The 24,992-nt window shown below is 39.3% G+C and overlaps 1 protein-coding gene across 2 annotated transcripts in view; it reads left to right on the top strand.

The window, feature by feature from the left end:
• Positions 1-24,992, top strand: part of LOC124776364 (glutaminyl-peptide cyclotransferase-like) — a 75,672-nt gene that overhangs the window by 25,372 nt on the left and 25,308 nt on the right. For both annotated transcript variants that reach the window (XM_047251315.1, XM_047251317.1), the window contains exon 3: positions 3,392-3,664. In XM_047251315.1, the coding sequence (XP_047107271.1) occupies positions 3,392-3,664 (273 nt within the window). The remainder of the gene's footprint in view (positions 1-3,391; positions 3,665-24,992) is intronic.

Genomic DNA, 24,992 nt, shown 5'->3' with positions numbered 1-24,992 from the left:
CAATTTAAGTTGCTAAGAGCTGATGGTAGGGTTTGTGTGTGGCGCAGACCCCGTGAAGCCACGAACCAAAGTTGCCAACAAGGCACTGCGCAAGTTGGTGGTTGCTTGCTAAAGGTTTAGGCTATGTTCACATGGAATATGCTGTGGTCCAACTGAACTGATCATAGACTGGAAATAGTTATGTTTGGCTATGTGGAGACCATTGGCGGCCATTCATAGACTTCATGTTCCCAAACAACAATATCATGTCACTGGGCCACAATTGTTAGCAATTAGTATGAAGAACATTCTTGAAAATTCGAGCAAATGATTCGACCATCTTTGATCACCCACCATGAATCCCATCGAAAATTTACCAAATTTTATGGGCTAGATGATGCTACTGACTATAAGATTGACCTCAATTTTTAAGCAGTTTGTTAAAAGAATAACATTTTTACCATTTTTATTATTAGATTCCAAAGCCAGCCTAAAAAAAATGGTTAGTTTATAAAACTGAGCTGACCTTTAAAATCCGTGAAAATCATTGTCTGAACTTTCTTCTTCTTCTTTCTCTTTGTCACTTTAGTGGTGTGCTGTCCAGGTGTGCACTGTTGTTGCTGGTCTTATGCTCATATATGTTTGCTTTATGTGGGTGTGAACTCTCGTGTCATGACTGGCCCAACTGCCCCACATTTATGTTCCCATCATTATGTGGTGGCACCTGAAGGTGAAGCTTTAGGCTTCAAAGGCTTCAAAATTGATCATGCAATACATTAAGAAATCACTGGCAACCCTTAAGTGGAATTTTTATTCTATGGATGTGTTCCTCAGTCGCAGATATTTGCATGATCAAATATTTTGCTTTAAAGTAATATTTATGAAGTGTACTACGTAAATATTTAAATGTGTGAAGCGTACCATTTGTAATTTTAAAAATGTATGCATAGAAATCACTTTTCTACCTGTATGTATATAAACTGACCTCTCCAGTGTGTTACGCATAAGCTGCTTTTGTATGCAATAGGACCAAAAAAATTTACAACACAGTTGAAACACACAAAGTTGTAAGGAAACATTGTAGAGGAGGCTTTTATTCTGCAATGCATGTTTACTAGCAAGTAGTTGTCTGACCAAATTAGTCGTTCAGTAAAGATTATATCCTATAGCAGCTAGTGGTGGTCCAGTATGAAACTATTTCAATATTTTGAAGCAGTGCAGCTCTGTCTCAGTGCAATGCTGGTGCTGTGGTTTATAATTCATCTGGCAGAGATGGACTGCAGTCTAGCAAAAATGACAAACTGGATCCAAAATGGGGGGGGGGGGGGGGGAGGAGGTTAGTAGAAATGTTCTCTTTTTACATCTAGCTGTGCTAATGTAAGCAGTGGCATTTTTCTTTATTTCCTTGCTTTATGGAACTGGAATGCAATCATCTTATGAATAAATTAATTACACAACAAGTCACACGATATATATATACCATATTTTGTAATAAAATAATGATTGTATGCTTTTAAAATTAACTACTAGCAGCAATTTAACCTGTAACATGTTTGTGTAAAATAGGGATCTTTTGCCCTTAATGTATCATTATTTGCAGTCTTATTGTGCTACCATATACCCTTGAAGAAAGCAAGCTCAGCATATGGGCTGAATTATGTAGTTGCTCTTTTAAACTTGAACATATAACACTGCCTGCAGAGACGTGTCATCAGTACAGAATTTCATATATTCATCCTACATACAGATCTGCCATCTTAACTAGCTTGGGCGTACTCATATGAATTACTTAGACTCTGTTGTGGAATTTAATACTGCAATGGTTTTGAAGTATCTGGATTTGTTGCCTTTCTATTGGAACTTAACAGTTTCTTAAATCATGTTAATTGGAGCAACTTGGTTTGAGGCGATCTTCTTTGGTCTTGCAGGAGTTGTATTTGAACCTCGTGGAGGATCTGGGATAGTTCTTCACTCATTTTAAAATAAGAAAAGAAAACAACACATAGCATTTAACGCAAAGCAAAACAGAGTACATAAAACATTTGGTAATGGCTGCTGCAAATGCTTGCTGAGATTCACAATGCCATAAATGAGGTAGTGCAGGACATGCATGTTCTGGTATCTAAGAGAACCACAATTCAGAAACCCCCATAAAACTGCCATGTTATGGCTGCATCATACCAAAGATTTGATGTTTGGAGCTGTCGTGGCTTATGGGTCAAGGAATTTTAATGTTGTAGGAAGATGACGCATTAGAATCCTACGTAGTATGTCTGATGCACTTCTCTTTTGCTCAGCTCTTTCCATTTTTATGCAATATGCTTTCTTCAAAATTGTATTGTGTGATATGTCATAAAAAGCAGTGGAAGAGAGCAAAAGAACTCTTTGTTCAGATGAGTGAAAGTACAAAGAAGCGAATATATCAATGGTTATTCCAGGGGAGTCAGGTTTTTTGTAGATAGGTTGAAGATAATGTGTGAAACGTAGAGAGTTCACATATAGTTTGTTATATTGGGACTGAAGATGGGTTCTTGAGGTTGTTGGAGGCAGAGTAAGTCAATGATGGTGGAACTGGAAGACACTGGTTAGAAGTTGTGGGAGACGAAAGACAATAATGGGTTCTTGGGCTCTCAGAGTTGGGACTAATATCTGGGTAGCATCCTCAGATGATGTTGCAGCTGCTATTCAAACTGTAGAAGAGCAAGGGCCTCATTCTCAGACATGGGATGCAGGAAGTTATTTTCAGAGTTATTGGATTTTGCAAAAGGAGCTGAGGCAATTAAATAAGGTCTAGGTTAATCAGTACCCTGGAAAAATTTTAAATGTCACAAATACTGTGTGGGCTTTGATAGTGTAATTATGCATGACTAGAAAGTTGAGGCAGGGAATGGAAAAAGGTATAGATATTTGTGGAAAGATACTGGCATCAGAAGTAGAGATTATTATGGTTGGGAGTAGTTATTACACTGCCAGAAGGGAATGCTGCCAAAGATTGTCCATCTCAATCCAGCAGGCAGCAGCACCATCTTTGTTAAATTTAAATTCAGCATTTATTATTAATCTAGCAATAGTGCTCTAAAGTGCTGACCATTTAACTGTTCTTGTATCAGAACTGATTCATAAAAAAGAAGTAAACAAAAAATACTTAATTTATCGATGATAATGGTGACTGAGCTCCATGGCTGTGGATTAAATTAATTGATGAAATACTGAAAGCAGCCAGAGGCTGGTTACCTATGTTTCAAGTAATGACTGTAAGTGTTTCACTGTTAAAAATGCTTTGGTTGTGCACATCCACATTTGCAGGTACCTAATAGTCTTTAAGTGCTTGCTGTAATTTGTAGATTCAATCTATGTAATCTGTAATATGGTCCTATTCACAGATTTGATGAGTAATGAGTGTCTTTTTCAGTTTTTAGTGCAGACTATGACAAAACTAGGCTGGGATGTAGAAACTGATAAGTTCAAAGCAAATACGCCTGTATTTGGCTCTCTTACATTTGAAAATGTAATTGCAAGATTGAATCCGAGTGCTCACAGTTTCTTGACTTTAGCATGCCATTATGATTCAAAATATTTTCGTGAAGGAGAATTTTTGGGAGCCACAGATTCAGCAGTACCATGTGCGATGATGATAAATTTGGCGTATACCATGCAGAAACAATTATCAAAACTAAAAGATAAGGTAAGTTTGATGTTGAAGTGCAAAGCACTATGTAAATGCTATTGATGTCAATATCTTTATTCTCCAATGTTTCCAGGTTCTATAAAAATGTTTAAATAAAAAAGCTTTGTTTATCTAAGTCATGTTACAGGATTTTAGTTTTCATCTTCATTTCTGTGTGATAATACCAGTAAAAATAAATTTTATATGAAACTTGCTGCAATAAGCTAGGCTAGATTTGATTATTATTATTATTTGCAGTTAATATTGTCATTGCCTCTTCAGTGTGGGTTATATTGATATTGGAAATCTTTCATTGTCACAGTGCTGCCATTTTTATAGTTTTGATATAAAAATGACAGCACAACTCTCTTTCTCTCCATTTTAGCATAACGTAAATAATTGTGATTACCAGAGCTCTTACACGTAAGGTGACCAAATGAGTTTTAGTGCATGTCCTTTGTCCCTCTATGTCCTCCACCCCAGCTCTTTTAGGGTGGAGCTTTTATTGTGTTGCAGAATGGCTGGCTTTTCCTTTTTATTTCTGTGGTCAATGAGCCACTGTAATCTGCTTCCTTGTTTAACTCTCTTCTAACTGTTTCTTGCATCTCTCTGTTATTTTTTTCTCCTCTTTTGATCCTTTTAGGGTTCATTGTCTTTCCTTCATTCTTGTGGTCTTCTTTTTTTTGTGTTATATGTTTTGTCTGTTTTATTCTCACACTTGAGGCATTGTTTTATTAGGAACAAGGGACCGATGACCTCGTAGTTTGGTCCCTTTCCCCCTCTTTTAAACCAACGAACCAGCCATAAGGTGACCAACATTTGTTATTTTGCATTGAATAAACAAACAGATAGGTCCTACTCGGTTATTGTGGTAACTTTGTATTATGATGGTAACTTTAGATAGCTGCGGAATGTGCAATGAATGTTGAAGTGATTTAATGAAAGTGTTATGGTTATGAGATAGTAAAATTTCTCAGAAAATGGGATGTTTAAATGACTTATGGACGCTGGTGAGCAGGTACTCAGTGATTGCACAATTTTTGGTAAGGTACTTTTCATCACTATTGTTCAAGCATTGTGGATGAGAAGTTTGCTGTTTGAGAGTACATACTCCCTCAAGGATTTGTTGGTAACAACAGGGCACATTCAAAAGTAGGTGGAACATTCACACGTTTCATTATGCTCCCCCTCTTCTGGCTAGTATTTCCCATATGTTCCTTTTTTTGCCACTCTGTGGAGAACCACCTCATTCCATATCTTATCCTCTGCCTAATTTTCAACATCCTTCTAAGGCACCACACCTTACATGTTTCGATTTTCTTCTTTCCTGATTTTCTCACTGTCCATGATTCACTACCAAGCAGTGCTGTACTTCAAACACACATTCTCAGAAATTTCTTCCTCAAATTATGGCAGGTGTTTGATACTAGCAGACTTCTTTTGATCATAGCAGACTTCTTTTGATCAGGAATGCCCTTTTGCCTGTGCTTATCTGCTTTTTAGGTTCGCCTTGCTTTGTCTGCCGTGTGTTGTTATGCTTCCATGATTTCAGAATTCCTTGACATTTTATGTTAAGTTTACCACTAATCTCATTTCTGATACTCCTCAGTACTCTCGTCTTCCTACAGTTTATTCTCAGTTCATGTTCTGTACTCATTAGGTTGTTCACTCCATTGAACAGGTCCTGTAATTCCTATCCACTTTTACTTAGGACGGCAGTGTCATCAGGGAATCTTATCATTGATATCCTTTTACCGTGTATTTTAAATCCCACTTTCATTTCAAACAATGGAAACTTCAGGATGGAATAATGACAGTATTATGGAAAAGATAGTGGAGACGTTGAATCATAGATCGGCACAACAAAATGACTGTCAAACAAGTAACACACACACACACACACACACACACACACACACACACACACACACACAAAGAAACCACAACCACTGTCTCTGGGTGTCGATGCCAGACTGCAGAGAGCTGCGCATGATTGGAGAAGCAATCTAGGTGGTGGGGATAAGGATGAGTCTATGGTGGGCAGAGGGTGTAGGATAGCTGGGTAGGATGGGAGACACTAAAATGCTGCTTGTGGGAGCATACAGGGACAAGGTGGAGGGAGGGTACGTCAGCTAGGTGCAGTTGGGTGGTTAGACAGTGGGTAGGGCCATGGGGTGCGGGGGAAGGAGGGGGAGGTGGGAAGGGGGGGGCAGCGGAAAAGGAGAGAAGTAAAAATGCTTTGGGTTCGTTGATGGGTTAGAGGATTGCATAGTGGTGGAGTGGGATCAGGGAATGGGATAGGTGGGTGATGGACAATGAATAACAAAGTCTGAGGCCAAGAGGTTTACGGAACATAGGATATATATTGCAGGGAGAGTTCCCACTTAACGCAATTCAGAAAAACTGGTGTTGGTAGGAAGGGTCCAAATGGCACCCTGTGAAGAACACTGTGCTGGTAGGTGTGCTTAGCAACTGGGCGGTCCAGCTGTCTCTCGGACACAGTTTGTTGGTGGCTATCTGTGCTGATAGACAGCTTGTTTGTAGTCATGCCCACATAGATCGCATCACAGTGGTTGCAGCTTAGCTTTTAGTTCACATGACTGGTTTCACGGGCAGTCGTGCCTTTGGTAGGATCGCTGACGCCTGTGACTGGACGGTAGTAAGTGGTGGTGGGAGGTTATATGGGACAGGTCTTGCATCTAAGTCTATTACAGGACATGAGCCATGAGGCAAGAGGTTGGGAGCAGGGTTTATGTAGGAATGGTGGAGGATATTGTGTAGTTTTGGTGGGTGGCCAGTTACCACTGTGGGAGAGGTGGGAAGGATAGTGGGTAGGACATTCCTCATTTCATGACACAAAGAGAGGTAGTCAAAACCCTGGCAGAGAATGTGAATTGCTCCAGTCCTGGGTGGTACTGAGACACAAGGGGGATGCTTTGCAGCCAAACGTTGGGACTTGGGGAGGTGGGGGGTGACTGGAGAGATAAGGTGTGGAAGATCTGTTTATGTACAAGGTTGGGAGGGTAATTACCATTTGTGAAGGCCTCAGTGAGACCCTTGGTATATTTAGAGGGACACTGCTCATCACTGCAGAGGTGATGGCCATGGGTGGTTAGGCTGCATGGAAGGGGCTTCTTGGTGTGGAATGGGTGGAAGCTGTCAAAGTGGAGGTGTTTCTGGTGGTTGGTGGGTTTGATATGGGAAGGTACTAATGTAGCCGTCTTTGAGGTGGAGTTCAACATTGAGGAAGGTGGCTTCTGGGTTGAGAAGGACCAGGTGAAGCGAATGGGGAGATGATGTTCTGAAGGAATGTGAATAGGGTAGTGTGTCCTCACCCTCAATCCATTTCATGAAGATATCATCAGTGAATCTCAACCATGTGAATGGTTTGGGATTCTGGGTGGTTAGAAAGGTTTCCTGTAGATGGCCCCATCAATAGTTTGGCATAGGATGGTGCCATGTGGGTGACCATTGCTGTATCTCAGATTTGTTTAAGTGTGGTGCCTTCAAAAGGGGAGTAATTGTGAGTGAGAATATAATCAGTCATGGTCAGCAGGAAGGAGGTTGTAGTTTTGGAAATGGTCAGTCATTGGGAAAGATTGTTTGATTGTGGCTAGGCTATGGGCATTAGGGATGTTAGTGTAAAGGAAGGTGGCACCGTGTGGTAAAGGAAAAGGAACTGTGGAGAGTTAGTTGAGAAAATGGTTTGTATCCTTTGTGTGGGAGTGTAGGTTACGGGTAATAGGCTGAAGATGTTGGTACAAGAGAGCAGAGGTTCTCTCAGTGAGGGCACAGTAACCGGCAACAATGGGTCACCCTGGGTGATTGGGTTTATGGACTTTAGGAATCATGTAGAAGGTAGAAGTGCAGGGATTGGTAGAGGTGAGGGATAGGGGGGGGGGGAGAGAGAGAGAGAGAGAGAGAGAGAGAGAGAGAGAGAGAGAGAGAGAGAGAGAGAGAGAAAATCTGGGGAGAGGTTGTAGGATGGGCCTAAGAATCTGTGGAGAGACTAATGATCCTGGTGGATTTCTGGAATGGGGTCACTATGGCAGGGTTTTGTAGGTGGATGAATCTGACACTGGGCAGAGTCCTTGTCCCAGGTAATTCTCGTGGTTCAAAAAAGTGGTGGAGCCTTTGTCAGTAGGTAGGATTATAAAATCGGGATCAGTTTTTAGGCAGTGGATTGTGGTTCTTTCTGTGGTTGTAAGGTTAGTTTGCATGTAGAGGGATTTGGGGGATGATGGTGAGATAAGGTCCAAAGTTATGAAATTCCGGAAAGTTAACAGGGAGTGATTTGGGTGCGTTGAGAATGGGTCAGGTTTAGATGGAGGAGTGAACGAAGTCAGGCAGGGTTCAGCATTGGTGTTTAGTTGAATCTGATTGCCAGGGTGTAGGAACAGGGAGAAGGAGAGAGTCTTCAACAAGACCTGCATGATTGAATATGGGAGTGGGGCAGAAGTTGAGGCCTTTGTAAAGGACCGATACTTGGGAGGGGTTAAGGCTTTTGAAGGAAAGGTTTTGGATTCCGTATGGTAGTGAGAGGGAGCTTTTGAGTGTGGGGTAAATGTAGTAGTTCTGTGGGGCAGGGTTTATCAAGTATGAGAGGGGTGGGAGAGATTTGGAGGTTGTTGTAGAGGTGGTGGGTAGTGGTAGACCAAGGTGGGACAGGAGGTGAACAGGTGAGAGAGGTTTTTCCCCCTTTATTGCTATGTTGATGTATATGTAGGGGCAAAAGACTACATCCTTGTTGTACACTCTTTTTAATCTGAATACTTCATCATCGTTAATCCATTCTTATTGTTCCCTCTTGGTTTTTATGCATTTTACAGTATCTGCCTTTCCCTGTAGCTTACTTCTATTTTTCTCAGAATTTTGACATCTTGCACCATTTCACATTGTCGAATGTCATTTCTAACTTGAACAATGTGTCTTGATTTTCCTGCGAATCCTATGAATGTGTCTTGATTTTTATAAAATCTTTCTTCCATTATCAGTCCCATTGTCAGAACTGTTTTCTGATGGCTTACCTTCACAAAATCCAAGTTGATAGTCATCTAACAGAGCTCAATCAAGCTGATTATGCAAGAGTTCTCACTTTACCAGCTCTTGCTACTTTTGGGATTATGTGGACGATGTTTATTCCAGGTTTGTTATTGACTCATTTCCATTTAAGAATTCCTCTATGCCACAGAAAGAGTTTTAAGAAAAAACAACTTTAGCCTGCACTTGAAAACACTGTTGCTATCTGGCAGTTATTTTGCTTTCATGCGTAGATTGTCAAACTTTGTAGTTACGTATTTCATCTTTTTCTGTGCATAAATTAGTTTCAGTAGTGGGTAGAGCAGTTCATTTTTCATCCTATTTTTGTTTTGTGAATGCATCTGTTACTCTCAAGTTTGTGTCGATTGCTAACAACATTATCTTTATCATTCTGTAGATGTGCTGTGAGGCTCTGCTTGATATTATCAATTTAATAAAATAATTTGTGGATAGATAAACAGTTAATTACCTAAATAAACACACCATGACTGCAACCAGAGTGAGCTCACTGGTACCGTAGTCAAGTATTCGATGATATGTTATCTGTACTCCTTAAATATTTATATTTTATCAAGAACTTACTGTTTTGCTGTGTTAATAAAATTTGGAGTAATTTTGACATGAGAAAATCTATAAAGGTTATTGTGAACAACATGGCATGGAGTAGAAAAATAGAAGGGTGGTGTGAGTGCAACAGAGGGCGTGGGAAAACATCTCCTCAACACTTGTTCCTCTTCCTTCCCATCTTGAGATGCACCGCACTGCCCCCTCCCCCCAGGGGCCTGTAATCTACGCCCTACTCCCTACTTCCATTTATAGTCCACATTACACAATGTCTTTTATGAAGACTGAAGACTTGAGAGGAGCAAAGATTCCAATAATCATTCTAGTTTACTTAGCTTGTCATGTTGAGATGGCTCCAGTTCTTGTGTCGGGGTCTGAATCTTGAGGCTGAAAATGTCACATCTGGTCCTCATGTTTGGATTGAACTAAATAAATTTTAACATTATTGTTGCAGCATTTTTTTACGTAGATATATTTTCTCACATATTAGTATATCATACAGTATTTTGATTTTTCACGTTAATGAAGTCGAAATTACAGTGTTCGCACAAAAATGCAAAAATAAATCTGATCACGTCAGAGACATGGTTACCACTCTCCCACACTGCAGAAATAACAATATTCCAAAGGATTTACAGTTTTTCTTAACAAATGAATTCCTAATAATTTTGATTATTATTTCATAAATGAATCCAGAAATAAACATAGTAAACACTACATTGTTGCACTATTAATAATAAAATTTTAAGTGTGTCAATAATTTGTAATTTCAAATGTTTCTAAAAAAATAATTTTAACTATACATCAGAACTAGTACTTATCGATTATAACATCGAAACTAAAACATTCCACAAAGCAACACTTTCTCAAAAAAAAATTAGCTTGAAATATAACATACTACGTATAAATTTATACGAAAGTTTTCAGAAAAGCAAGTGAGATAATATTGATCTGTCCAGAATATGAAAAATAATACTGGTATTGGTAACTGCTGTTGAGGAAAAGTAATGCTAGAGGAGGATGTCCCCTTACAACATCCCCCTCACATAATATGGAAACAGTGTGTTCACAGTATTTTGTGACCTACTATAAGGTTTGCCAAATGGTGTACGAAATTATGCCAAAATATAGAATACAGATTGTCAAAGTTAAATTCTGAAATAACAAGAAAATTTTAGGTTGTATGATCATCACTTCCCTATGAACATAAGTATAGGTTGGCTTATGAAGTACTGCAAAAGGTATACACGGAAATATATAGCATATGATAAATTTCTGATTACAACAGACAGAGCTCTTCTTTACAATTTGTCTATAGGCCAAATAAGTGTGAAACCTGAAATGGAAAAATTAACATATGGTAACAATTTCCAAAATTACAGACAAAACTGACATTAAGTTGCTCTAACATAGCTTCGTACAGAATGGTCTAATCTAGTGTAATCTTTAAGTCTCTTTCAGTATTGCAATGAATAAGGTTTAAGTGTCTGTTAATGTCATGTAAAAATGAATAATAAAGTACTATAGAAAAATGTTACCATAACAACCTAATGTAAATGAACATATCACAAGTACAATCATAAAGTAGAATTCAGATGTATAGGAGTATCTGATACATAAAATATTATAGAAAAAGTAAGAAAATATCTACTATACAAGTCATAATCTATACATATATGAGTACATGACATTCAAATTTTCATATCTGTGAAACATTCTGTCCAAAAACAAATGATACAAAGACAAAACTACAACATTACAGCACTAAACTATAGAAATAAGTGCAGAGGCAATGTTAAGTACTAGAATTACAAATTGCAAGTTTACATATATAAAGTCACACCTTCAAAATCACCAATAGAGAAGAAAAAAAATTCAGAGCCTAAGAGTACGATGAGTGAGCCGACTCGAAAAACTCAAATACGAGTACTGACCAGAAGAATACACTCAGTCACAAGTAGACGTATAGCACAAAATCAGTCAGGATATGTTGACTCATGAAAAGAGAAAATAATGGAAAAATATTAGGGCCTATGTTTACGATGTGGGGACCAACCCATGAATCTAAACCACATCAGGTACACACCAGCAGAAATGTCTAAATACAGCAAAATGAATAATGTTCATAATCATGTATCAGTAAGTTCAATCATATGTAAAGAATAATAAGAGGAAGCATCTAGCCTCAATCAGTAGTTGCTCACTCTCCTTGAGTACACGCACACAGTCCCGATGACCAGGGGTACCCAAAACAGATTTAAGCATGGGTTTGAACACAACTTAAGTTCCAATGAGATACAATAATGCAGTACATAGGATAAATACATATAATGAGAGTCATCAATTGCTTGGAATGATGACATAATTGAGTAGCATGAGGACAAAAAATCAGTGTATACATCTTGTTATACAGTCTATACACAATTCATGATCACAAACATAAATGTCAATTTGCTAATTGTTCATACAAACTAACCAGTGTGCATAGAAACCTAGAAGATTCGTTTAAAATTGATTAAAAAAAGTATTGAATGTTGATACAAGAAAATTCATTCAAATATATAACTAATAATCTAACAGTGCCTAATTTTATCAGATTTTGATAATTATTTGGAGTGTGGTTCATAGAACGTACTCCTGAACTTTTTAAGTTTTCACATTTCTTTGTTGAACATAACAAATCATCAGTCATATTACATCAACCTTTCACAGCATTATACTCAAGTCAAACAAGATTTAAAGTTAGGTACTGTATTCGGAAGGTAATCCCTACATGTATATGGAATAACACTGTCCATAGCAGTGACTTCTTTTCTAAACAAATAGTTCCTTGAAATTCATTAGATATAAGAATTTTGCATATAGAACAATTTCTTGGCTAACAATTTACAAATTTCAGTCACAAGACTGATGTAGTTGACAAATGCTTGTGTACATTGCCTAGCACCTATGACCTCTTGAAATTCAACAGGACCAATGAGGGTGCAGCCTTACAGGAGTGTGGGAATGGATCCACCCACGTGTTTTAGATTTTTCCCTAGATTTCCCATCACACACTCCAGTGGATAGGTAACTTCCTGTCTAGCTTTCGTGTCGAATCCTGATACATTGTTTAATGTACTAAGTGTGCTATTCAATACCACCCTGTCATCACATGGCATATGTTTTGCATATCTTATATTGAAAAAATTAGTGTTCGGGGTTTATGTCAGAATGGATTACAAAAATGTTCACACACATGGTACATTAATAAACAGAGTTAAATGCAATAAAAAAAATTAGTAAGGTATTATACACGTGTATACTAAAGATATCTCAAACTAACATTAACTTAGCAATTAGCAGATTAAAAGACATTATGTACACAAGCAAGACAAGTTGGACTGCACTGACACAACATCCGACAAATACCTACAACATGAGGTATGGACCATAGTCCATAGTGTACTGACATAAGAATTCTGTGTTTAACATACACATGTGTTTGGTTTGCATGTGTGAAATTGCAAGATACTATTCCTAATATTTACAGTACAAATGAATAAAACGAGTCTTCCCTCAATTTACCACAACACCCATGACTTCATGCAAAATTGTTCCTGACAATTAAATTAAATCATTTTCTGCGGAGTACACAAGAATAATAATAATATTTAACACTAATAGCATTTTAAAATTAGAAATCTATCACTATATATGTAATGACATTGTCACATTTCAAAATTGTAGAAGGATCTACCCAAAATAGTCATATCATATGGCATATATGTATCAAAATCTAAAGCACAAATCTATTACATAACAGAATTACATGTTCTTTGAACCTGCAAATATAGTGTGGGATAGACTCAGTCAATAGATAAAACAGAACTTAAGAAATCGCATCATCTTGCATACTACATTCCTGACAATGGAGAAAGGAAGAAAAAGATACATATGGATCACGTCTATAAGCTTCCAGTTCAGTGATATTGCATAATCCAAACAACATCTTAGATTTAGGATACACAAGTCTGTATGAATTAGGATGCGAATTTTCAAGAATTTCGAATGATCGTATTTCTTTATCTCAGATGTCAACAGTTTAGATTTCTCTCCTTGGCTTTCACCAAACACAAAATGATCTACCTCAAAATTACAAAATCTGCCTCTACCATCATGTGTCTGCTTTCTCCTATCGCCCTGCTTTTTCATTGTCTCCATGGCACACTCTTCGCTCTCTTGCAGTGATGGAATTTTACATAGTGGACAATATTCTTAGAAATAAAGTTAGTTGGTCTGTGATTGAACATGATTTCAAATGATGAAACACCCATTGAAAAATGTTGTAAGCTGTTATTATATCCTCAAAATCACTGACATAATCTATCCAACTGGTATGATTCTTACCAAAATATGTTCTAATCAGTCTTCCAATTTCTCTCAAATATCTTTCTGCAGGATTACTCAATGGATGGTACACAAGTTAGAATATGCCTTATTTTTGCATGATCAACAAAATCTTTCCAAGCTTGTGATGTGTACTGAAAGCCATTGTAAGATGTTTTAGGAATACCTACCTTACAAAAATAAGTGTTTCCAAACGTAGTTTTCTTAAGAGGAAACTGCTTTATGAACTTCGGAGACACATCAGTCACCACAAAAACATAACAAAATCCATTCTTAGACTTAGACAAAGGTCCATAGACATCCACAGACACGAGGCCTAGATTACTATTAGGCAGTGTGTTTTGTATTTGACCTCTACTTTGTTTGTTTACTTACCTTCACTCTTTGACATCTGTCACAGCTGACAATCTTCTTGACTCTCCTTCCTGTGTTATGGAAATAGATGTTTTCCTGAATCTTTTGTGATCATTTGGTTGATCCACAATGACCAAAACTCTCATGTGTATAAGTAATTAAAGTATCAATACATTGTTCCGACCATCACAGTTTCCAATCATCTGAGTCAGTCTTATGTCTCCTGAATAAAATACTCCTGTGTACCTTATAATATTGTTCAGACTTTTCTCCTTCTTTCTTACCCAACATGCTCTTAACCAGTTTCCAATTTTAATCATGATTTTGATACCTGTGGATGTCGTTACAAATTTTCAAGCTCACTTTTTTTTCCTCTTTTACACTTCTCGAGTACATAATTTTAAACTCTTTCTCTCCTTCTCCAAAATTGTTAGATGATCCACTCCCAAAAGCATCAGCAACTACGTTGTCTGTACCCATAATGTATCTGATTTCATAAATGAATTGCTGTAAAAACAAGACCCAGCGAATAATTCGGTTATGATACAGCTTACATTCCTGGAAATAACATAATGCTTTCTGATCAGTATGGATGATGCCTTTGTAAGCTAGTAAATAATTCTTAAACTTGTTGAATGCCCAATGTATAGCCGAAAGTTCTTTCTCAGTGTATGTCTTTTCAATCTTCTGCAATACTCTACTAGCAAATGCACGTGATCTATGTTCAGTAACATCTTCAACTTCAACCTCCTGAAATAAATGAGCACCCAAACCAACATCACTACCGTATGTCATAATACAAAAAGGAAGAGACAAATCCAGTCTGAACAATATCTGGCGTTGATGCAACTGTCCTTTGATCTCATCAAAAGCATGCTGAGATTCCTGATTCCAATCCCGAACAGTATTCTTCTTCAAGAGTTCACACAGGCAAGAAGCATTCAAAGCTTGGCCGCATGTCCTAAAAATTTTACTTCTTCCACACCAAATTTACACTTACCTATTTTCAAAGTCATACCTCCTTACCTCCTGATTTCACTTTTGGAAAAACGGATCCAAATGTTGTTCTTATGTCCTTTCAGTGACCAGAATGTCATCAACATATATGATTAATTTTGGACTTGCTTCACTTCCCAAAACAGAATCCAGCTCTTATGAATTCAGCTACAGATACATTTAGCCCAAATGACATCACTTAGTATTGAAAACACTTAATTCCATACAAAAATGCAGTATACTTTCTACAATTAATTTCAAGTGGAATCTGGTGAAATCCAGAAGTCAAGTCGAAATTACACATGAATTTTACATAATCAAATTTGTGTAACAGCTCGTCCATGTTCTCAGGATGGTCATTCTCTCTGATAAGAAACTTATTAAGATGTCCAAAATAATTCTCACTCCACCATTTCTCTTACTTACCACAACCAATGGATTATTGTAAGCACTCCTACTTTTCTCACTTACTCCCCATGTTTCCATTTTCTGAATTTCTTTCTCAACGCCTTTCCTTTTGAAAATGGTATACTATATAGCTTGAGAAAGAAAGTTGATGATCACTAAGGGAAAGCATGATGCACTGATAGCCTTTCACTTTCCCTGGTTCACTGAAGACATTTCTAAACTCCTATAACAAATTTCTAAGTTGTTCCTTTTGTGGTAATTAAGAGATTTAGTTTCCCTCAATTTAGAATCTACTACACTTTCAAAATCCTGATCCTCAGTCTCATCAAAATTTATATTGTCACAAAACATTTTGTACTCACCTTGGTTCACAATGTTTTGCAAATAGTTACAATTTTTCCCACAGTTTAAAATAAAGAAGTTAGTTCTCACACAAGTATTACTTTTAGGTTTCAAAATAAGCAATTCTTTAGCACTCTGTGCAAAGCAAGCCTCGACTTTCACTAACCAATCCAAACCAAGAATTATATTTTCTTCCATACTAGGGATCACTAGGCATCCATGTTTAAAGGTCTTGTCTTCTATACTAAAAGTACCTGAGATTTTACCAATTTGCTTTGCTTACCTGTAGCTCCTCTTATCTCTTTACACATACAATGGGCATTTCCACTAAATTCTTACAACACCTGACCTTGTCACTAAGTTATTCAGATATACCACAAATCGGGCTACCTGTATCAATCAAAATGTTGCCATCCCACTGATAAATCTTAATTTTAATGTAAGGACACTCAAAATCCAAATCATCGTCTCTGTTGTCAGACACTTCATGCAAAAGATCACTTTCAATTTCATCAAATGCTCCATTCACAGTCTTCACAAAGTTTTATCAACTTTACGAGTATCATAATATTACTTTGATTACTCATGTTGTGAGGTACAGATTGAACATAGTGGATAGATTCCATGCCGCAACTAACATCACTTGTTACAGAAGGAACACAAAACACATTGCCGTCAAAATTACGCTTCCTGGTTAGATCTTCTTTCAACTTCATTCCACCAATTGGGATACAAATTCTGACTAACCACAGCTAATTTATTTCAGAATGCACCTTTATCTAAGTTAGCATCAATCTGGTCCCATACAAACTTCAAAAAGTTTCCACCCTTATTCTCCAGACTCACAGATATCTCACCTTCACTGTTTGGATCATTACTCTGCATGACATTAATGAAAAACTGTTTACACTCAGATGGGCATTCAACAATGCTGACTGGGATACATTTGGCTCTTCCATTGCCCTTTATATCCTGCCATGTGGAAGTATTGATACATCTGTCTGTCCAGTGCACAACAGCAGCCACTCTGTCAGCATCAGATTTAGTGATTCCCTATTCCTTGGGATCCTCCTGATCGAAGTCAGTATCTTGGGTATCTTGGTAGACTTCAGAAATCACTGTGGCCATTAGAGATTGCCAATAGCTCTCCAATGCCATAAGCAACATCCATCGATGGAGCCCTCACTGCCTTTAAATGGCTCCTTGTCCAGCTCTGCCACCTAATAAAATGACTATTGGACCACTTACCCCTCCTCAAATGTTTGGGTAAGGGTTTGATGCCTCTATGGACATCAACCCATCACATGTGTACCTGATGTCTCCCTAAGTGGTGGTGTCTGTATAGACCCAGAAGCTGTCTATTATTCTCGAGCCTCTGTGTCTGAGAAACGTCAGCCTGCATTTCATGTCCTCAAACAGTAGGTGGAGCGAATTTACTTACCTTTGACTACACATCACCTGGAGCCATACAATGCCCTGTTCAGTGAGAGGGAATTCAGTTCGTCAGTGTCTTAGCCCTTTGCCCGGGTGTGACTCCATGTCAAATGCTCAGTTACCTACCTGTGGATTACCAACTCGTGTCCTTATTTTCACCCAAATATGGTGTGAGGATAAGTTCCCATCCCAGTGGTGAAAAAGTGTGGTCATTCTCATTACTGAAACTGGGTAAACACACCCATGAGATGGACAGCCGTCACCTGATTAGTCTCAGTAATGTTCTTTGCAAGTCGCTCAGTTGTATGGTGGGCCAGCAGCTGTATTGATACCGATTCTCGGAGTCTTTTAGCTCCATCCAAGGGTGGTTTTTGCCAAGGCCATTCTACTGCTGACAACTTGGTCTGCCTGGAGTGTGTTACTGTGTCAACTTTTTCCGATTTCCACACCCTTATCACTGTTGCCTTTGATTTTCAAATGGCTTATGACACCACATAGCTTCATCACATCCTCCTTGCCATACTTGAGTGGGGTCCCAGGAGCCCACTCCCAATTTTTGTCCAGAACTTCTTGTCATACCGCACTTTCCAGGTTCGAGTCAGTGCTTCCCACAGTACCCCCATATACAACAGAATGAGATTCTGCAGGGCTGTTTATTTTGTGTGCCTTTTCTCTAGTGATGACAAATCGTCTAGTGGCAGCTGTGGGGTCTACAGTGTCACCCTCCCTGATTGCTGACAATTTTTGTTTTTACTATTGCTCCTCCACTGTGGTTATTGTTGAACGCAGACTGCAGGAAGCCTTGCGAAAGGCACAGTCCTAATCCCGCCCTTGGCCTCTGGTTTTCAGTGACCAAGATGTGTTATGCACTTCTCTTGCCATTGTATTGCCCATCCATAACCAGAACTCTTTGTCAGTGACCAGTTGCTCAATGTGGTGGAGCCTTATCGTTTTTCGGAACTGGTCTTCAATGGCCTGTTGATGTGTCTTCCCCATATTTGCCAACTTAAGGGAATGTGCTGGCCACATCTTAACACTCTTCACTGTCTCAGTAACACCAGCTGGGATGCAGACCACCCTACAATTTCACGGATTAACGCAGTCTTTCGGACCGGTCTGGTATACATCCCACTCACAAAGGCTGGATCCCTCCACTGCAGGTCAGGCACGGCTGTTGCTCAACTATTTGACACACATTAGCTCCTCCCGTGAACATCCGAACTACTTTGTCCATTTTCCTGGTAGAGAGATTCATCTCCCTGAACAGAGACCCAGGACTTCAGTCACAAAAGCAGTTCACGCACAGTGTCTGTTCTGAACCCCAACTTCCCACACTGTCACCTCTTGTCAGGCAGCGGTTGCATATGTCCCCAAGACATGTATCCTGGAGGTATTCCTTTCAAGCTCCTTGCAGTGCGGAGAGCAGTCGGATTGCCCCTGACGTCATTGCAAGTAGCAGCAAAGGGACCCCAGGCCATGTGCAGCTCCCAAAGAACACTGAAGACTGGAACGTAGAGCTGACCAGAATGTCGACAAAAAATTCAATTGTTTCTCGTGTGAGAACGAGGTTGGTCAGTCCTACTTTACTGTATTTGTCTATGTTTATGAAGAAATAATAAATTGTTATTCCGTTTTTGAGGAATGTTGCTACTTCTTTAGTAGAGCAGTGCGATATGAAGCAAAAAAGTATTGTGCCTAGAACCAGTCAACATCTGGTACACTGAAGATGTAAGATAGTCGAAGATCCTCACACAGGTTGCCGTTGATAAATATCTGGGTTCAAGAGTTGTATACACTGACAACTCTACAGTCGACAAACAAATCAGTTTTGACTACATACACCGAACTATCAGTTTAATAAGTCACAGCTGCAAAATGCTAACGCGAGTTCTTTACAGACAAATGGAAAAACTGATAGAAGCCGACCTCGGGGAAGATCAGTTTGGATTCCGTAGAAATGTTGGAACACGTGAGGCAATACTGACCTTACGACTTATCTTAGAAGAAAGATTAAGAAAAGGCAATCCTACGTTTCTAGCATTTGTAGACTTAGAGAAAGCTTTTGACAATGTTAACTGGAATACTCTCTTTCAAGTTCTGAAGGTGGCAGGGGTAAAACACAGGGAGCGAAAGGCTATTTACAATTTGTACAGAGACCAGATGGCAGTTATAAGAGTTGAGGGGCATGAAAGGGAAGCAGTGGTTGGGAAAGGAGTGAAACAGGGTTGTAGCCTCTCCCCGATGTTATTCAATCTGTATATTGAGCAAGCAGTAAAGGAAACAAAAGAAAAATTTGGAGTAGGTATTAAAATTCATGGAGAAGAAATAAAAACTTTGAGGTTCGCCGATGACATTGTAATTCTGTCAGAGACAGCAAAGGACTTGGAAGAGGAGTTGAACAGAATGGACAGTGTCTTGAAAGGAGGATATAAGATGAACATCAACAAAAGCAAAACGAGGATAATGGAATGTAGTCAAATTAAGTCGGGTGATGCTGAGGGAATTAGATTAGGAAATCAGACACTTAAAGTAGTAAATGAGTTTTGCTATTTGGGGAGCAAAATAACTGATGATGGTCAAAGTAGAGAGGATATAAAATGTAGACTGGCAATGGCAAGGAAAGCATTTCTCAAGAAGAGAAATTTGTTAACATGGAGTATAGATTTAAGTGTCAGGAAGTCGTTTCTGAAAGTGTTTGTATGGAGTGTAGCCATGTATGGAAGTGAAACATGGACGATAACTAGTTTGGACAAGAAGAGAATAGAAGCTTTCGAAATGTGGTGCTACAGAAGAATGCTGAAGATAAGGTGGGTAGATCACGTAACTAATGAGGAGGTATTGAATAGGATTGGGGAGAAGAGAAGTTTGTGGCACAACTTGACTAGAAGAAGGGATCGGTTGGTAGGACATGTTTTGAGGCATCGAGGGATCACAAATTTAGCATTGGAGGGCACCGTGGAGGGTAAAAATCGTAGAGGGAGACCAAGAGATGAATACACTAAGCAGATTCAGAAGGATGTAGGTTGCAGTAGGTACTGGGAGATGAAGAAGCTTGCACAGGATAGAGTAGCATGGAGAGCTGCATCAAACCAGTCTCAGGACTGAAGACCACAACAACAACAACAACAACAACATGCAAAGACCCCCCCCCCCCCCATGAACCATGGACCTTGCCGTTGGTGGGGAGGCTTGCGTGCCTCAGCGATACAGATAGCCTTACCGTAGGTGCAACCACAAAGGAGGGGTATCTGTTGAGAGGCCAGACAAACGTGTGGTTCCTGAAGAGGGGCAGCAGCCTTTTCAGTAGTTGCAAGGGCAACAGTCTGGATGATTGACTGATCTGGCCTTGTAACAATAACCAAAACGGCCTTGCTGTGCTGGTACTGCGAACGGCTGAAAGCAAGGGGAAACTACGGCCATAATTTTTCTCGAGGGCATGCAGCTTTACTGTATGATTAAATGATGATGGCGTCCTCTTGGTTAAAATATTCCGGAGGTAAAATAGTCCCCCATTCGGATCTCCGGGTGGGGACTACTCAAGAGGATGTCGTTATCAGCAGTAAGAAAACTGGCGTTCTATGGATCGGAGCGTGGAATGTCAGATCCCTTAATCGGGCAGGTAGGTTAGAAAATTTAAAAAGGGAAATGGATAGGTTAAAGTTAGATATAGTGGGAATCAGTGAAGTTTGGTGGCAGGAGGAACAAGACTTCTGGTCAGGTGACTACAGGGTTATAAACACAAAATCAAATAGGGGTAATGCAGGAGTAGGTTCAATAATGAACAGGAAAATAGGAATACGGGTAAGCTACTACAAACAGCATAGTGAACACATTATTGTGGCCAAGATAGATACGAAGCCCACACCTACTACAGTAGTACAAGTTTATATGCCAACAAGCTCTGCAGATGACGAAGAAATTGAAGAAATGTATGATGAAATAAAAGAAATTATTCAGTTAGTGAAGGGTGACGAAAATTTAATAGTCATGGGTGACTGGAATTTGGTAGTAGGAAAAGGGAGAGAAGGAAACGTAGTTGGTGAATATGGATTGGGGCTAAGAAATTAAAGAGGAAGCCGCCTGGTAGAATTTTGCACAGAGCACAACTTAATCATAGCTAACACTTGGTTCAAGAATCATAAAAGAAGGCTGTATACATGGAAGAAGCCTGGATATACTGACAGGTTTGAGATAGATTATATAATGGTAAGACAGAGATTTAGGAACCAGGTTTTAAATTGTAAGACATTTCCAGGAGCAGATGTGGACTCTGACCACAATCTATTGGTTATGACCTGTAGATTATAACTGACGAAACTGCAAAAAGGTGGGAATTTAAGGAGATGGGAGCTGGATAAACTGAAAGAACCAGAGGTTGTACAGAGTTTCTGGGAGAGCATAAGGGAACAATTGACAGGAATGGGGGAAAGAAATACAGTAGACGAAGAATGGGTAGCTTTGAGGGATGAAGTAGTGAAGGCAGCAGAGGACCAAGTAGGTAAAAAGACGAGGGCTAGTAGAAATCCTTGGGTAACAGAAGAAATATTGAATTTAATTGATGAAAGGAGAAAATATACAAATGTAGTAAATGAAGCAGGCAAAAAGGAATACAAATGTCTCAAAAATGAGATCGACAGGAAGTGCACAATGGCTAAGCAGGGATGGCTAGAGGACAAATGTAAGGATGTAGAGGCTTATCTTACTAGGGGTAAGATAGATACTGCCTACAGGAAAATTAGAGAGACCTTTGGAGAAAAGAGAACCACTTGTATAAACATCAAGAGCTCAGATAGAAACCCAGTTCTAAGCAAAGAAGGGAAAGCAGGAAGGTGGAAGGAGTATATAGAAGGTCTATACAAGGGCGATGTACTTGAGGACAATATTATGGAAATGGAAGAGGATGTAGATGAGGATAAAATGGGAGATACAATACTGCGTGAAGAGTTTGACAGAGCACTGAAAGACCTGAGTCGAAACAAGGCCCCTGGAGTAGACAACATTCCATTAGAACTACTGACAGCCTTGGGAGAGCCAGTCCTGACAAAACTCTACCATCTGGTGAGCAAGATGTATGAGACAGGCAAAATACCCTCAGACTTCAAGAAGAATATAATAATTCCAATCCCAAAGAAAGCAGGTGTTGACAGATGTGAAAATTACCGAACTATCAGTTTAATAAGTCACAGCTGCAAAATACTAACGCGAATTCTTTACAGACAAATGGAAAAACTGGTAGAAGCGGACCTCGGGGAAGATCAGTTTGGATTCCGTAGAAATGTTGGAACACGTGAGGCAATACTGACCTTACGACTTATCTTAGAAGAAAGATTAAAAAAAGGCAAACCTATGTTTCTGGCATTTGTAGACTTAGAGAAAGCTTTTGACAATGTTAACTGGAATACTCTCTTTCAAATTCTGAAGGTGGCAGGGGTAAAATACAGGGAGCGAAAGGCTATTTACAATTTGTACAGAAACCAGATGGCAGTTATAATAGTGGAGGGGCATGAAAGGGAAGCAGTGGTTGGGAAAGGAGTGAGACAGGGTTGTAGCCTCTCCCCGATGTTATTCAATCTGTATATTGAGCAAGCAGTAAAGGAAACAAAAAAAAAAATTCGGAGTAGGTATTAAAATCCATGGAGAAGAAATAAAAACTTAGAGATTCGCCGATGACATTGCAATTCTGTCAGAGACAGCAAAGGACTTGGAAGAGCTGTTGAACGGAATGGATAGTGTCTTGAAAGGAGGATATAAGATGAACATCAACAAAAGCAAAATGAGGATAATGGAATGTAGTTGAATTAAGTCAGGTGATGCTGAGGAAATTAGATTAGGAAATGAGACACTTAAAGTAGTAAAGGAGTTTTGCTATTTGGGGAGCAAAATAACTGATGATGGTCGAAGTAGAGAGGATATAAAATGTAGACTGGCAATGGCAAGGAAAGCATTTCTGAAGAAGAGAAATTTGTTAACATCGAGTATAGATTTAAGTGTCAGGAAGTCATTTCTGAAAGTATTTGTATGGAGTGTAGCCTTGTATGGAAGTGAACATTGGACGATAAATAGTTTGGACAAGAAGAGAATAGAAGCTTTTGAAATGTGGTGCTACAGAAGAATGCTGAAGATTAGATGGGTAGATCACATAACTAATGAGGAAGTATTGAATAGGATTGAGGAGAAGAGAAGTTTGTGGCACAACTTGACCAGAAGAAGGGATCGGTTGGTAGGACATGTTCTGAGGCATCAAGGGATCACCAATTTAGTATTGGAGGGCAGCGTGGAGGGTAAAAATCGTAGAGGGAGACCAAGAGATGAATACACTAAGCAGATTCAGAAGGATGTAGGTTGCAGTAGGTACTGGGAGATGAAGAAGCTTGCACAGGATAGTGTAGCATGGAGAGCTGCATCAAACCAGTCTCAGGACTGAAGACCACAACAACAACAACAACAACAACAACATGCAAAGTGCATTGAACTACACTCCTTGCCAAATGGATGCAATGTATTCATTGCAGAATTGGTGGCCACTGCTCAAGCCCTCAGTTACGTTAATTCGTGCACCGGTGAGACGTTCTTAAATTGGAATGACTCTTTGAGTGATCTTCAGGCTATCAATCAGTGCTGCTCTCTTCACTCATTGGTCATTGGTTGTAACTATCCAGGATGACCTCTCTGACCTCCAGTAAATTGGATGGACGGTCGTCTGTGTCTGGACTGAAGGTCATGTTGGAATGAGCATGCTGACTAGTTGTCAAAGTTACCTACAGATTGCCGACTTTGGAGGTGGGGGATATTGGAATCAGACCTTCAATTGACTCTGTGCTATCAGTTGGTGGCTTTGAACATGGTTTGGTGTACTCTGGTTTCTCCCAACAAACTGCAACCAATAAAGGGGATCACAGCCATGTGGCAGTCTTCCCTTTGTGCTTCTCAGAGGGAATGCACCATTCTGTTGGCTTCACTTGACTGACTCTTGACCACATCCTACAATGTAAGGATCCGCCCCACAGCTTGCTTGTGTGATGCCTTTCTGACTGTGGTCCACATCCCTGATTTGGTCACCTTATGACAATATCTTAAGCTTGCTGATGCACTACCTTGGGTACTAGCAGAAGGTGTCAAAGCAGCTGATCTGGTTTTATGTTTTACCTGTGAATGTGGTTTCTGCTCTTCTCTGTGAAGTAGGGCACATTGGTCTCGTTGACCACTGGAGGAATTGGAGGATCCCCCATCACTTACTCCGAGCTGGGGGCCTATGGCTGCCCTTGTTCGTTGGTTCAGCCTGGCTCCTGCCCTTCACACCTTTTTAATTATTCTTATTCTGTTACATCCATTGTTGATTTACTGTCATTGTTGTCGTTCCTGTTCTCTTTGCTGAGATTTTATAACTTGTCTGTGGAGCAGCTCACCCACCTTTACCCTCTTATCCCTCTCTCAATTCTACTTGCTCGTATCATTTTTATTGAGTCTCTGTTACAACCGTGTTCATCAGAATTTGTTCTTAGTGTTCTTTCTCTCTGAAGACACTTCCTGGCTTGACGTGTAGGATAGAAGGACTGATGAGTTCGTAGTTTGGTCCCTTTACCCCATCTATCCAATCCATGCCCACCCCCTTGCCATAAGCTATGAAGAAAAAAGTCTAGGTTAGATTGGATGGATGTCTTGTTTGATAGATCCTAGTGAAGTGATTGTCAAGAGTGTAGAACATATCATAAAATAAGAAAATATATTATCAAAAAGAAAGAGAAGGTGGTAGGGGGGACATGGTAATATCCCTGAGACAGATCCTAAATGAAATGGTCCTCATGGATGTTCAATAAGA

The sequence above is a fragment of the Schistocerca piceifrons genome, chromosome 2 (genome assembly GCF_021461385.2).
Source record: "Schistocerca piceifrons isolate TAMUIC-IGC-003096 chromosome 2, iqSchPice1.1, whole genome shotgun sequence".
NCBI classification, from domain to species: Eukaryota; Metazoa; Arthropoda; class Insecta; order Orthoptera; family Acrididae; genus Schistocerca; species Schistocerca piceifrons.
Note: the sequence above shows the minus strand (reverse complement) of the source record. Positions and strands in the feature narration are given on the sequence as shown.